The 16100-nt window shown below is 49.2% G+C and overlaps 1 protein-coding gene across 1 annotated transcript; it reads left to right on the top strand.

Annotated features, from left to right (window-relative positions):
* The first annotated feature begins 7207 nt into the window (after window positions 1-7207).
* On the top strand, window positions 7208-14618 carry GSTT2B (glutathione S-transferase theta 2B). Its single transcript, XM_038575816.1, has 5 exons — window positions 7208-7365; window positions 12646-12733; window positions 13603-13753; window positions 13842-14015; window positions 14339-14618. Exons 1-5 carry the CDS (start codon window positions 7254-7256, stop codon window positions 14546-14548), a joined length of 735 nt encoding a protein of 244 aa, XP_038431744.1. The 5' UTR covers window positions 7208-7253; the 3' UTR covers window positions 14549-14618.
* Window positions 14619-16100: the final 1482 nt, after the last annotated feature.

Here is a 16100-nt window from a genome sequence, read left to right as displayed (position 1 = left end):
TCCTCTTGGCTGGTCCCGGTTCCCTCTGGATCCACCTCCTGGCATCAGGAATCAAAAGGCCCCCTCAATGCTCAAAGGTGAACTTTTGGAGAGCCAAAGAAGTTAAAAGTTTGCCCTGCTTGTTCCTCCAAATGAGATGGGGGAGAAAGTTAATCCATTTATTGGGCCGATGCAAAGTTTTCTACAAGCCAGAGGAGGGAAAAAAAACACACCGCAATGCTCCAATTCCAGCCTTCTTCCGCCCAGCTGCAGTTCCCCTCAGATTCTAACCCGGAGCTTTCCTAGAGCCTGTTAACCCAGTAAATGCTGGATTTTCTGCCAAGGGTTTAAGCAAACTTGCAATGGGGAAAAAAAGGAGGGGAGGGTTTTTAAAAAATGGCTTTGTATTTTGTAGCTATTTGCACTTGGTTAAACAAGGAAAATGCAACTGAATAATGTAAAAGATCAAATTGGCTCTGTTAAATGAATGATTCATCGGTCTGGCCACACCCCATCTAGTAAAGGCAAAGGGGCTGCATCGAGTTGCAGAAAAGGAAAGGTTTTTAAAAGTAGAGAGGGAGCAGAAAGGAAATTATTACCAGAGAATCCATTGTTTTAGACAAAGTCACTCTCCTTAGGGGAATGGAAGGGATTGTCAGTAAATTTTCTGATGTGGACCAGGAAACCCCATGTTGATTGGCTAAAGATTATGGTCCTCGGGTGCTGGAACTGCAGTTAGGTTAGGTATTAAGTCTTGGTTTGCTCACATGGGGCTACCAACATATATGACTCCATATTGGACCCATAGTTTTCTTTCTAACAACCTAGATCCAGGGATCCCTGGGTGGCTCAACAGTTTAGCGCCTGCCTTTGGCCCAGGGCATGATCCTGGAGTCCCGGGATCAAGTCCCACGTCGGGCTCCCTGCATGGAGCCTGCTTCTCCCTCTGCCTGTGTCTCTGCCTCTCTCTCTGTGTGTCTCTCATGAATAAATAAAATCTTAAAAAAAAAAAAACCAACAATCTAGATCCATAGTACAATTGATATAAAATGTCATATACTTTAATTTCATAAATGTTAGAGGGATCATCCCAATCAGGGAAAACTGGGAAGAAAAAGTAATATGAGGCACAACTTCCTTGCTTTTTGCCAGTGGGCTGGTTAACATTTAAATTCTTTTGAGTATTGAAAAAACAGCAAGTTTCCATAGCCAGTGGTTTTTGCCTCGAGCCTCTGGAAAAAAGGATGATGTAGAGAACAGTGACAATCTTCACATGGAGATACATATTTGGGAGACACCGGGGTAGCCCAGGAGTTGGGTGTCTGCCTTTGGCTCAGGGCGTGATCCTGGATTCCCGTCCCACATCGGGCTCCCCGCATGGAGCCTGCTTCCCCCTCTGCCTATGTCTCTTCCTCTCTTTCTGTGTCTCTCATGAATAAATAAATAAAATCTTTAAAAAAAAAAAAAAAAGGAAATACACATTTGGAGCTTTAAAAAGGTGTTTGATTTGCTCGAGGGCTCTTATGAAATCAGGTGTATGATCCTTTGAGGCTGATGGATCTTCCAGCCTGATGGACATACATATTTTTTGGCGAGTGTGGGAGGTTAATTCAGACTCTAAGTCAGAGAAAGTATAAAGGGCTTAGGGAAACCTTACTTGCCATTTGGATTCAGAACCTACTCTGCTGTCTGGCCCTGCAATATCTTAGAAGAAAAGCCACCGGCTTTTTCGGAATCCTGACTCATAGATCCAATCTTAATTGCCCAGAGTGGACTCTGAGCTCAAATCTGATACTATCAGCTGGGGTCTAATTCAGCCTGAGTAGGAACTGTGCTAGCTTATTCAACCAAACCACCAGAATTTGTTCATCTGCCCAATGTGCAGTAGGTCAAACAAGAACACTGAATTTTTGCATGAAGAGAGATGGGCTGTTAACTGGTGTGGCCCACCTAGAATTGGGAGTGCACGTTTAAAAGTCCCAAACTCCCTGATGGCTTGTAAGTGAGGGTTTTTAAGGGAAAAAAAAATCAAAAGTAAGAGGCTTGGGGTTGCAGGTTCTTCTGATTGGTCAGGCACTGGGTAACCTTCAAGACCAATGAATTTGTCTTTCTGGCATCAGTGTTTCCCTTCCCTGGTCTGGGTCAGCAAAGCATCTCAGCAATGTGTATCAGGCATGCTATATATTTTGTTAATTAACAGAGGCTATTTATCTTGCCCCCTAGGCTGCAATTTCATTATTTTTTATTTTTTTTAGAGAAAGAGAGCATGCATGTGTGTACAAGCTCCCAAGATGGGGTGGGGGCAGCAGAGCGGCAGAGGGAGAGAGAGAATCTTAAGCAGGCACTCTGCCCAGGGCAGAGTCCCACTCAGGGCTCACTCTCATAACCTGGAGATCATGACCTGAGCCAAAATCAAGAGGTGGATGCCTAACCAACTGAACCATCCAGGCACTCAACTGAGTAAATATAATGATCAAATTGATTTTACTCAACAATTCATGAAGTGAGTAGCATCCCAAGTAGCAAGTAGAAAAGAGCTCCAGCTAGTTATACGAAAAGAAGGTTGGGGATGCGTCGGTGGTTGAGCATCTGCCTTCAGCTCAGGACGTGATCCCCAGGTACTGGGATCGGGTCCCACATCAGGATTCCTGCAGGGAGCCTGCTTTTCCCTCTGCCTGTGTCTCTACCTTTCTCTCTCTATGTCTCTCATGAATAAATAAACAAAATTTTTTATTTTATTTATTTATTCTCATGCAAAGTCAAATAAAAATAAAATTACTTATTTAGTTATTCATGAGAGACACAGAGAGAGGCAGAGACACAGGCAGAAGAAGAAGCAGGCTCCCCACAGGAGCCCCGACTCGATCCCGGACCCCAGGATCACACCCTGAGTCAAAGGCAGATGCTCAACTGCTGAGCCACCCAGGCGTCCCAAAAGGAAAGTTAAAAAAAAAATTTTTTTTTTACTTATTTATTTATTTGAGAGAGAGGGTGCACAAGTGGTGGGGAAGAGACAGAAGGAGAGGGACAAGCAGACGCCCCGCTGAGCAGGACCCAAAGGCAGATGCTTAACCGACTGAGCCACCCAGGTGCACCTAAAAAAGGAAAGGGTTTTATTTTTTATTTCTTTATTTTTAAAAGATTTTATTTATTATTCATAAAGAGAGAGAGACAGAGACAGAGACAGAGACAGGCAGAGAGAGAAGCAGGCTCCGTGCAGGGAGCCTGACAAGGGACTCAATCCCAGGTCTCCGGAATCACACCTGGGCTGCAAGTGGCCCTAAACCGCTGCGCCACCGGGGCTGCCCAGGAAAGGGTTTTAAAAGCAGAAAGGAGGTAGAAAAAGGAAATTATGCCAAAAATGTATTGTTTCCGGTGAAGACACCTCCTAAAGAGGACAGAATAGGTCCACTGGGCAGATTATTTTATTAGTGCTGACCATGTAATTCCATATTAAGTAGTTAAAGATTACACTATTGGGATGGTGGTCAAAGCTGCCATTAGGTTAGATATTTAAGTCTTAGTTTTCTTTCTTTTTTTTTTATTTATGATAGTCACAGAGAGAGAGAGAGAGAGAGAGAGGCAGAGACACAGGCAGAGGGAGAAGCAGGCTCCATGCACCGGGAGCCCGACGTGGGATTCGGTCCCGGGTCTCCAGGATCGCGCCCTGGGCCAAAGGCAGGCGCCAAACCGCTGCGCCACCCAGGGATCCCAAGTCTTAGTTTTCTTACGTGAGGTTCAGCATGAGTGAGTCCCTTTTGGGTCTGCTGTCTCTTTTTTAACAACTATGAAAACATCATGGGTGCTGGCTGCCCTGACTTGGGTCACAAACACATGCCTGCACAAAAGGGCTTGTTTTCTGTTTGGACCATATGCTGTTCTGCTGTGTATTTCAGATACAGAAATTGACCCCATTCCTTACCTGTGAATCCCACAAAAGCTGGGAATCGAGGGAGGGCACATCGCAGGGACTATGACCCCTCTGCCCAGATGGGACTCCTGACCTGCTGTCTGGGATGTCTCACTGCTGTTGTCTGATGGCTTTTCAGGATGAGGGCAGCAATACCCTGATCATCTGACTCTCCATCGCTCCCCTTCCCCCAGTACACACACAGGAGGAAGGCAGTATAACTTAAAAGCTGTTGTCAGAGAAAGATTAATCTTTTCTAGGACTGGTTACATAATCAGGACAAAAGAGGTGGAAGGTTATGCAAACCCATTAGAAATTGTCGCAACTTCAGGATTTTAACCCAATCATTTCCGTAACATGATATATCTTTCTGGTTAAGTCATACAAAAATGTCTTTCTGTGTCCCTCATGAATACATTAAAAAAAAAAAAAACTGAAAGAAGAAACCATCCAGCATATTAAGATGGTCTTGATGGTTAGTGGGCTTTCTTGTGATCAGCTAAGTCCAGGATCCCAAAAAAGGCATAACTGAGATCAGTACTGCATACTGGTCTCATCCAGTCGTGTGGGGTTCTACTGATAATAATTTTGCTGTGAAGACACCTCGGCCAAGGACTGAGGGGTAGACTGCACAGAAAAGTTAATATAACAGGCCTGATTGCTATTCTTTGAAAGGTCTGCTTTCAAGGTTGGCTCTCCATTGGGGTATATTCTGGGAGGCTTCCCATCATTATTAACTTCAGACCATCAAGAGTAGCTCACTGTACCTAAATTGTTGGTCCAACCAATATGGTTTATTCTTTCCTCTTGGGAGTCTGGAATTTGGACATGTGCCAGGCACGGGATCAAGAAAAACCCCCAAGAAAAGCCCTGGGCAAAGTCTCTAATGAGCTTCTCTAGTTGGCAATATCCCACACACGTTGTCACAGCTCATCGTTGGGACTAATTAAGCATACCCTGTGTGACTTCAACGGCAGGGGATTCTAAAGGCTTGTACCGGGTTCACCTGGACCTTGCCTCATGGGGAGCTTCAACACAGAAGCTGAAAATGGCCCTGTTTGCAGGCCTATCTCATCCAAAGCCTGGGAGTTTGCTTTCTTCAACCCCTCACTGTCCTGTTAGACCAGAGTTATGGAACAGATCCTTCCAGGAGGGCCTGATCTCGGGGCTCGGACTGAGCACTGTCACAGTGTTGGAAGTTTCAAGGTAGCAAGGAGGACAGGAAGTGGGTGCAGGGGCCGGTCAGGAGAAGGGTGTCACATACAAAAGGTAGAAAGATTGACACATGTGCCTATTTGGGGAGTCAAATTTAGTGACATAACAAATATCATTCTATTGGGCCCACATATGAGATATATACAAACCTGAAGGAACATTATGCTGAAGGAATTACAAGTAGATGATGGACTTTGTAGCAATATGAAAATGAGCACGCCAAGCAGTGATAAAGGGACGCCAGGGTAGCTCAGCAGTTGAGCGCCTGCCTTCGGCCCAGGGCGGGGTCCTGGGGTCCCGGGATCGAGTCCCACACCGGGCTCCCTGCATGGAGCCTGCTTCTCCCTCTGCCTGTGTCTCTGCCTCTCTCTCTCATGAATAAATAAATACAATCTTTAAAAAACAAACACAAAAGCAGCAATAAAAATACAAGTAGAAAGAAGGAAGCTAACATCTAATTGAGGCACAGGGCTCAGTGATTTTATATAGATATTTTGAAAGTTATGTCTTACAACAGACCTGAGTCTGAGTGGAGGAATTAGCACGTTTGATAGCAAAGGACACCAGGACTCAAAGAAGTTCATAACATGCTCCAGGTCATGTAGCTATTGAGTGACAGAGTCAGGATTTAAACTCAGGTTTTTTTGTATCATGCCCTCCATATTCTCAGCAAGCACGTATAGGTGCCCCACCCCAACACCGCCATATAACCCTTCACTTCCTCCTACCTGCCCACCCCCCCCCCCCCCCGCCCTGTATACAGCACACACACTTCAAGCCCAAAGAAGCCGAGGTGTGCATGTATAAAACTCATCAGTGACCTCCAGGAGATGCTGAGTTGTGCTTTCCTGATAGTGAGCCTCCTAATTTTAGGGGTCCTTGCAACCTGAATAGGCTAAGGATTCCCTCAAATCATCATGTTCAGGTTCAGTTTTCTTGCTTGACAGTTCTTCCCTCAATCTCTCTGCTCACATATTATACTGATAGCAGGAAGAAGAAACAGGCCACACTCCCTGAACACTTTGTTTGGAAATCTCAACTAAATAGCCAAGTTCATGGTACAAAGTCTGCCTTCCACACACCTGCAGGCATAATTTATTTTATTATTTATTTATTTTGCAGGCCATAATTTATCTAAATTTCTGCCACTATGCACCTGGACCCTCCTTGCTGACTGTCAGGATTCTTTTCTTTCTTTCTTTTAAAGCTTTTATTTATTTATTCATGATAGAGAGAGAGAGAGAGAGAGAGAGGCAGAGACACAGGCAGAGGGAGAAGCAGGCTCCATGCAGGGAGCTCAATGTGGGACTTGATCCCGGGTCTCCAGGATCACACCCTGGGCTGAAGGTGGCTGTAAACCACTGAGCCACCCGGGCTGCCCAAGGATTCTTTTCTTTAGAAGGGACAGAAACTCAGTTCCAAGTGGTTTAGGGCAAACGAGGGATTTCCTGGAAAACTCCAGTTGTCAATAAGGGAGAGGTACAGCTGGCCCACAGGGGAACTGGGATCAGGAGCTGGTTTTCTTCCCAACTCTCCTTCTCTGTGACTAAGCTGCCTTCTCTCAGGCCAGCCTGCCCGCTGAGCTTGAAATTGAGAGCAAGGCGCAGGGCGGCCCCAGCTTAGGAAGCCCACGTTCGCCTCCTGTCCCCGAACCGCAACTCCAAATATCCCAGGGAAGCCCTCTGAAGCCGCCTGCTTAGGTCGGGGCCCAGAGGACGGGTTCCCCCCAGATCCGGCTAGAGCACGGGGCGGCCTCGGGGATCACATCCAGGGGCGGGTGAGGGAGGGACGCTTAGCTGTGGGCTGTCGTCCCCCGGCCCGGAGGCCGGGCGTTTCCCACCGACGCCGACCCGCAGCTCGCACCACGGCAGCCCTGCGGGTGGGCAGCTCCCACTGCCGCCGATTCTTCCCTGAATCCTGCCTCCAGCCCGCGCTCCCGGCAGCCTGGGCCACACCCGCCAGTGCGCCACCCCCCGGGGGACCTCAGCGACCCCCGCGCGGCCGGACCGCGGCGCCCGCAGCAGCACTCGCAGGCGGGTGGGGGTGGGGGTGGGGGTGGGGGCCGGGGCGGGCGGAGCCCCGGGGGGCGGAGCCGCGGGCCCTATAACCCGGGCGGCCCGCTCCGCCGCCCGCCGCCCCCCGCCCCGCCATGGGCCTGGAGCTGTACCTGGACCTGCTGTCCCAGCCCTGCCGCGCCGTCTACATCTTCGCCAAGAAGAACGGCATCCCCTTCGAGCTGCGCCCCGTGGACATATTCAGAGGTGGGCCGGGCGGCTCTTGGGGGTCCCTGTCCCCGCCCCTCTCCCACCCTGGCCCCGGCCCCGGCCCCGGCCCCGCAGCCTCCGCACCTTCCGGAGGAGAACAAAGACAAAACAAATGTAGATTAAAATTAAATTTCCATACAATTTGTAGCCCCTTGACCAGTGCTTGAGACGGGCCGCGTCGGCCCTTCCTCCCAGAACGCTCCCCGTCTCCTTGTTACTGCTTTGCTAGAGGGAAAAGGGCAACCTTAGCTTGACAATAGCCAGGCCTCCAGGATCCCGTAAGTCTTCTTTAACATGAGAAAAACCTTTTGGAAACTTCGTCTTTACCCTCCCCCAAATTAAAAGTATATAACTCTTCACTCCTTGAACCCCGACGTGGGACTCGATCCCGGGTCTCCAGGATCACGCCCTGGGCCGAAGGCGGCGCTAAACCGCTGAGCCGGTCAGAATTTTTTTTTTTTAAGATTTTATTTATGTATTTGAGAGACAGCGAGAGGGAAAGGCAGAGGGAGAGGGAGAAGCAGAGTCTCAGCTGAGCAGGAAGCCAGAGGTGGAGCTCGATCCCAGGACCCAGGGGTTAGTTAGGACCCGAGCCATCCAGGTGCCCCTCAAGAATTTTTTTTTTTAAAGATTCTATTTATTTATTCTTGAGAGACACGGAGAAAAAGAGACAAAGACATAGCCAGAGGGAGAAGCAGGCTCCCCCTCAGGGAGTCCAATGTGGGACTCCATCCAGGGACTCCAGGATCATGCCCTGTGCCAAAGGCAGGTGCTCAACCGCTGAGCCACCCACGTGTCCCTAACCTACCTTTCTGCTGGAAGCTAGTACATGGCCGGAATTATAATAAGATCTAGAAACTTAGTGTCCCCTCTTTAATCCTATTCTTTTTATTTTTTTAAAGATTTTATTTATTTGTGATAGACACAGAGAGAGAGAGAGCGGCGCAGAGACACAGGCAGAGGGAGAAGCAGGCTCCATGCCAGGAGTCCGACGTGGGACTCGAGCCTGCAGGCGCCAAACCGCTGAGCCACCCAGGGATCCCCCATGATTCCTATTATTATTCAAAATTGTCTTTCTTGGGCATGGGACAGCCACCTAAGCTGGAGCAGGGAGTGTGCCTCTCCCTCTGCCCCTCCCCGCATTCGTGCTTGCGCACTCTCTTAAATAAATAAAACCTTAAAAACAAAACAAAATCAAACCTGGAGCACCTGGGTGGCTCTTTTGGTTAAGCGTCTGCCTTCGGCTCAGGTCATGATTTCAGGGTCCCAGGATCCAGCCCCACATCCCACTCCCAGCTCAGCAGGAAGTATACAACTCCCTCTCCCTCTGCCCCTACCTCAGTTCCTTTTCTCTCTCTAATAAATAAAATCTTAAACACACACACACACACACACAACTGGGGATCGTTTCCTAGGTAAGTTGTCTGTAAAGACTATGTGTGTTGGATTGTTGCTTAGACCATGGTGCCTCTCTATCTTAACTATTCTCCGTCAATGTCCCCTACTATTTAAATATGAAAGCGGGTCATTTCACTTTGTAAGATTTTCCTAATGTTTCTCCTGGGTTAAAAAGGCGGGTTCAGGGGAGCCCAGGTGGCTCAGCTGTTTCGCGCCACCTTCGGCCCAGGGCGTGACCTTGGAGACCTGGGATCGAGTCCCACATCTGGCTCCCTGCATGGAGCCTGCTTCTCCCTCTGCCTGTGTCTCTGTCTCTCTCATGAATAAATAAATAAAATCTTAAAAAAAAAAAAAAAGTGGGTTCTTCATGGCTCCATATTTTGGAGTCCAGTCATGGCATCTACTTGTAGCATAGTAGGCAATGGGGAAGCAGGTTTTTGTTTGTTTGTTTGTTTTTTGGAAGCAGGGTTTTAGAAGGTGGGAGGGGAGATGCCAGCATCCATTCTATAGGGCTGGGTGGTGCTCATAATCGTTTCCTTCAAAGGATTCCTCTGGTCTCTTTGACACCAGGAACCGCTGACATATCCTGTGTGATATAATACCTGGGAGTTGGAGTGTGGGGATTCCTTGGACTTTCTCTCCTTTTTTAGAAGTATGGGATCTTCGCTTCCCAAGGAGTCTCCTTTGGGGTGCCTTTTTTTAATCCCTTGGAAACTATTCACATTGCACGATTTAAGAAAAAGAAGTCTGATCTCCTGTAATAGTCCATGGCCTCCGTACTCCTTAGAGAGGAGGAAAAATGGCCCATTAATGGGACACTAAACTTCTGTATGATCTGTTAGATCTCTTCTGCAGGAAACAGGGCAAATGGATGGAGGTAGGCATGGCCCTAAATCAGGAACCTGACCCAAGGACCTCTCATGGAACGTGTTTGGCTGCTAACCAGGCTAACAAGCGCCTCCCAATATATTGGATACATGGTTGTCTAAACAGGCCTCCTCCTCCTCCTCCTAATAAACCCAGATTGCTGGAGGAAACCCAGGCCATTTGTGATGAAGGGATGTTGACTCTCACTGTTCCTCCTAATAGACCCCGGTTATTCTTGTATGGGGCTGGAGGGGGCCTCTCGCTCATTCATTTCCCGGGTTAATGGCTATGATAATTGGAGCGAATTGTCTCTGTTTAGTCTATCTCGGGATGGGGACTTTAAGGAATATTCCCAAGCAGCGCTGAAACTCCTTTTGTTTCAGGCAAGCTCCCTGTCTCCTCTGGCCCAACGTGGGACTGCGTATTTTCACTTGTTAGTGGCAAGAAAACCACCACCATGTGTGCTCTCTGAGCTGATGAGCTTCAGAACTGGGGTCCTTTCTCTGCCCTCTGGGCTTTTATTGGCCTCCAGCCTCCCTGGTGGCACCTCACCTCTTCTGTCTCCCTCTCCCCCTGTTTCTCTACCACCTTGGGTGCTGTCTGCCAAACTGGCTCTTATACCATCCTGTGCCTGTGGCGCCACTGGTTCCTGCTCCTACCCTCACTGCCAAGGAGTGAGGAGCACCCCCTTGGACTTAGACCACCCACTTCAGATTTCCCCACCAGTATCCCAGGTAGAAATGGACAATGGGGAAAGTCGATTGATTTCAGAGTGGAAGCGGGGGTATTCACACTAATTTAAGTTTGTTGGCTTAGGGACGCCTGGGTGGCTCAGTGATTGGGTGTCTGCCTTAGGCTTAGGGGCTCAGGGCGTGATCCTGGAGAGACACAGAGAGAGGCAGAGACAGACAGAGGGAGAAGCAGGCTCTGCGGGGATCCTGATGCGGGACTGATCCCAGGATCCAGGACTGATCCCAGGATCCCCGATCACGACCTGAGCCAGAGGCAGAGGCTCAACCACTGAGCCACCCAGGTGCCCCGCCTTTGGAATCTCTTGCTGCCACCTTGGTTAACTACATAAGTTTTGTAATGATCTGTAATCCTATTTACGCATGTGCTTCGTTAGCTTACTTGAGAAGCATTGTTTAAAAAAAAAATAATGATAAGCCTTAGCTTATGTTGTTTGGGTAAGTGCTATTCTAGAGATTATACACAATTCCTAAAGTTTTAATATGTTGGTATAAGACCATCACTTGATATTGTGATTATTGAGGTGTTATTTGTCACAGAAGTAACTGGTTTTCCTTGTCAGCTAGTATTACACACACACACACACACACACACACACACACACAAATAATAAACTCCTATCGAATCTTTAGCCATGTTCATTTTGAGTCTTTGTCATTTATGGAGATTGTTCTGGTGCTCTTGCAAAATGTGTTAAATTAAAAGTCATTAGAAGGGCTTTGGATAAATACAGGATTTTGATTTCTTTAAAATCATAATAAAGCTAAAGTGGGTAAGAATTTCCAGAACTAACTAAAAAAGCTGCATTCAAACTGAGCACGAATTAACAGGACTAAATGAACTGAGGAAGATGATTATAGTTTTGGTGACTCCTGTTTGAAATGTTCTTGGTTCTCTGTTTTACTCTTCCAGATTAAGGAAACTTTTAGATATCCGTGATATACAGAAATAGGATAAAATATTCCTTTGTGAACACATTGAAGCATTTAACTTTTTTGTACCTGAACCCTCTGAAATTCAGAAACTGTCAGTGACTGGGGCGCCTGGGTGGCTCAGTGGGTTAAGCATCTGACTCTTGGTTTGGGTTCACCTGGTGATCTCAGGGTCACGAGATTGAGCCCCACCTTGAGATTGAGCCCCACCTCCGGCTCTGTGCTCAGCATGGAGTCTGCTTGAGATTCTCTCTACCTCTCTCTGCCTTTCCTGCTCATGTTCTCTCCCTCTCTCTCTTAAATAAATAGATTTAGATATTTAAATAGGTAAGCAGATAGATAAATAAATTTTAAAGGTGCTTCTATTAAAGCACGGGGATAGGACCATATGGAGAAAGGGCTGCTCTGGGCTTATAAGGTGCAACTGATGATATATTTTGGACTTGGGTGGCGTGTAGAGATAAAGGGAGTCCCTAAAGGGACTTCTGTAGGTCAAAGAAGACTTAGAGGATCCTGGAGGTCTGGTATTGATTGTCAGAGTTAGGTTGCTTTTTACCTCTAGCAAAGCATTAACTTTAAGGCAGTTGTGAATTCTTTGAGGAAAGTCACACTCTGCCCGTCTCAGGTATTTTTTGGAAGGGCTGCAAATTGTGAGGAAATGTGATTTTATCTGCATTTCTTTTGCCTTTGCTCTCTGGTATCTCCCACTGGAGACTGCCCTCTGCTGTGTGGCCGTGGACGGGCCGCAGACCCTCTCTGAACCTTAACTTTCACTCTGAGAAGGAGGATAATGTTACTTTTCTATGGAATGAGGAGTAAATGCTGAACTGGATTTTCACAGTTCCTGCCTTGAGAGCCTGTATTTGAAGTCCTGAAGCCCTGGGATACCTGGGTGGCTCAGCGGTTGGACGGAGCCCCAGGATCGAGTCCCACGTCGGGCTCCCGGTGCATGGAGCCTGCTTCTCCCTCTGCCTGTGTCTCTGCCTCTCTCTCTCTCTCTCTCATATTTCTCATGAATAAATTAATGAAATCTTAAAAAAAAAAAAAGTCCTAAAGCCCTAAAGACCCTGGGGAGCTGGCCACCAGGGGAGAGTTTAGAGGTGGGAACCGCGGAGGCCTCTCTGGCTCCCTGCCCCCTGCCCTCCCGGGGCCTGGTCAGCTAACCCCCCTGCGCCCCGACCCCTCAGCTGCCCTGGGACCGGGCGGGGCAGGGAGGCTGCCCTCACCCCTGACCCGAGGCCCAGCCTGGCCCAGGGCTCGCTGGGGACGACAGGGAGAGCGCAGAGCCTCGGTTCTTGGCTCTAAGCTTTGCTGACTTCTTCCTCCACAGGGCAGCTCGTGAGCAAGGATTTCTCCCAGATTAACAACCTGTGCAAGGTCCCTGCCCTCAAGGATGGGGACTTCATCTTGAGCGAAAGGTGCTTCCCCCCCAGGCCCAGCCCTCTTGCCTCCAGTGCTTCCTACCCCCTCGCCCCAGCCCCCAGCCCACCTGGCCTCTGGCTGGCCTGCCCTGTGCCAGAGGACCCTGTGGGGCAGGCGAGGGCAAAGGGAAGGGTAGAGCTGGGGCTGGGGGTGACCAGGATGTTAGGGGGCTGACGCAGCATCGCTCTTACCCCTCTTGTCTTCAGCCTCTCCTTCTGGACCCCAGGGCCTTCCCATCCCCAGATTGAAGGGCACTAGAAGAGGACATGGGGACATTTGTCCAGTTCGATAGAGCAGGTTCAACAAACGGAGGCTGAAAGGGCCTCTCCTGGCTCCTCAGGCTGCTCTCCAGAGTCACCTCCAGGGGACACCTCAGGGCCAGCCACCAGGCAGGTCGAGGACAAGAGGTTGGGCGACTACAGGCATGACGGCCCGAGGACCTGTCAGAGGGGACCCACGACAGATCCGAGGACATGCTTCCCCTCCTGGGCCTCAGCCCATACACTTGAACATGCAGGGGCCTTGATGCAAGATTCCAGAGGCCCAGAGAGCCTTTTCTGAGCCTCAGACTAGTTACTTAATGATTCTGAACCTTAGCTTCCTCACGTGCAGCTGGGATGACAAATCTCCAGCTCACAGGGCGGCTGCCACTGTATCACAGGGATGAAAGGGCAAAGCAGACGGTCTGGCCAAGCATCCATGCTAGAGACAGCCAAGGACGGAGACACGGGAGGGCAGAGTCGGGGGAGACCAGAGGCAGTGCCCAGGGAGCTGCAGATGGGGGGGAGGCCCAGAGGAGCCCCAGAGCCCCACTGAGGCATGGGACCCAGGATCCTCACCGCCACCGCTCCTCCCTTCTCCCCAGCACTGCCATCTTGATATACCTGAGCAGCAAGTACCCGACGGCGGACCACTGGTACCCCTCCAACCTCCAGGCCCGTGCCCGCATCCATGAGTACCTGGGCTGGCATGCCGACTGCGTCCGTGGCACCTTCGGCGTGCCCCTTTGGACTCAGGTGAGGAGAGCCATCTGCGGGGTGTTGGCTGCCGGGGACCTGGGGGTGGGGGTGGGGACCACACCTGAGCCCACCCTTTGCCCATCAGGTGTTGGCACCGCTCATTGGGGTCCACTTGCCTGAGGAGAAGGTGCAGCGTAACAGGGCCGCCATGGACCGGGCGCTGCAGGAGCTAGAGGACAAGTTCCTGAGGGACCAGGCCTTCCTCACAGGCCAGCACGTGACACTGGCCGACCTCATGGCACTGGAGGAGCTGATACAGGTGTGAGCATGGCCGGTGGAGCAACATCTGTGGACAGCATCCCTCCTGTCGCCACCCTCACTAGACAGAAATGCTGAGGCCTAGAGAAAGCTGGGAATTTGCCCAGAATTGCAGAGCAGGTTTCTGTCTAAACTGGTGCTTTTGCCCTGACTTTCTGCTTCTCTCCTGTGTGTGGTGTTTCACGCAGGTGCTCTTGGGCCGAGACTGGCCACATGGTGCTGGGCCTCAGCTAAGGGGTGGGAAAGGGACCTGACACCTGTGCCAGTGGTCCTGGCATTGGGGCCTCAGGATCACTGTAACCTTCCCATCGTTTGTCCCTGCAGCCTGTGGCCGTTGGCTTTGACCTCTTTGAGGGACGGCCGAAACTGACAGCATGGCGTGAGCGACTGGAGGCTTTCCTGGGTATGGATCTCTGCCAGGAGACCCATGGTCTCATCCTGAACATCTTGGAGCAGGCGGCCAACAAAAAGATCCCGGACCCTGCCCCAGAAGTCTATCCTTATATGCTGCTTCGTATTTCCAGGATCCCCTGAGGAGTCTGGAATGGGAGCTGATGGTTGTAGCCCAGGAGATTAGCAATAAAGATTCCTTCTTAGTCTCCTACTTGTCCTTTTCAATTCTTTCCATCTGGCCTTAGTCTTTTGTTTCTGGCTCCTGGAGGAGCTCTGCACAGGTAGGACACCTAATGTCCTTGGCAGTGCTTATTCTCATGTGCAGGAGTTCTAATCAATAGACGACTAAAATCCACCATATATAAAGAGCTCTGAAAATTCAACAGCACGAAGAACAAAATCAACTTAAAATCAACAAATGTCATTGGTCTTTTACTTTTAATTTTTTCTATTTTTTAAAAGATTGTATTTATTTGTTCATGAGAGACACAGAGAGAGGCAGAGACACAGGCAGAGGGAGAAGCAGGCTCCATGCCAGGAGCCCAACATGGGACTCGATCCTGGGACTCCAGGATCACGCCTTGGGCCAAAGGCAGGCACTGAACTGCTGAGCCACCCAGGGATCCCCTCCTTGGTCTTTTATTTTTTATTTTTATTTATTTATTTATTTTGGTCTTTTAAATGTAATGAAGACTCAGGGTGCCTGGGTGGCTCAGTCGGTTAAGTGTCTGGCTCTTAATTTCAGCTCAGATCATGATCTCAGGGTCAGAGATTGAGTCCTGCATCAGGCTTATACTCAGTGCAGAGTCTGCTTGTCCCTCTCCCTCTGTGCCTCACCCCACTTGCATACACTCTCTTTCTCTCTAATAAATAAAGCCTTAAAAAGATATAGTGAAGACTCAGACACTTGAATAAGAAACCAAGAATTATTGGTTTTATTACACAGTCATATGTATATAATCAAAGTATGTTCAGTAACACTCCTCATAGTTAACCAAAGTAACCTCACAGATAACAAGTCAATATATAAGATTGTTACTAGGGCAACAAAATGTTCAGAAATCAATTAGAATGACTAAAAAAAAAAAAAAGAATGGCAAACTACTAAAGGATATAGATGATATTTCAAGGGCTACAGTAATTTTTTTAAAGATTTTATTTACTCATGAGAGACACACAGAGACAGAGACACGGGCAGAGGGAGAAGCAGGCTCCATGCAGGGAGCCCAATGCAGGACTCAATCCTAGGACCCCAGGATCAGCCTGAGCTGAAGGCAGATCAACCGCTGAAGCTCAACCGCTGAGCCACCCAGGCAACCCAAAACGGGGTACTTTCCAAGTGTTAGGAGCCATTTGCATTTCTTCTCCTGTGACCCTCTTGTGTCATTTGTGAAGGGCCCTGATACCCAAGCATCGTGTTTGGGATACGGATGGATAAGCATCTTTGAGTCCTCTACCCTAATCGAGGTTGACGTTGGCACAGCAGCGAAGGCCCCTGACCTGACCCAGCTGTTGCTGGCTTCCCTGAGATGTTCTGGGGGCTCAACCATTTGAGCCCCTCTCTTGTAGCCCGTATGTCTGCCCTATGGGCCTGGAGATGGGCTCCTTCCCATATCCCTGCTTTAGATCTCATCTCTCAGTTGTTGAACGCATGCCCACCAAAGCCCTGCTCCTGTTTTCCTTTCTTCCTATT

Source organism: Canis lupus, chromosome 26, assembly GCF_011100685.1.
Source record: "Canis lupus familiaris isolate Mischka breed German Shepherd chromosome 26, alternate assembly UU_Cfam_GSD_1.0, whole genome shotgun sequence".
NCBI classification, from domain to species: domain Eukaryota; kingdom Metazoa; phylum Chordata; class Mammalia; order Carnivora; family Canidae; genus Canis; species Canis lupus.
This window is presented reverse-complemented; position numbering and strand designations above follow the sequence as displayed.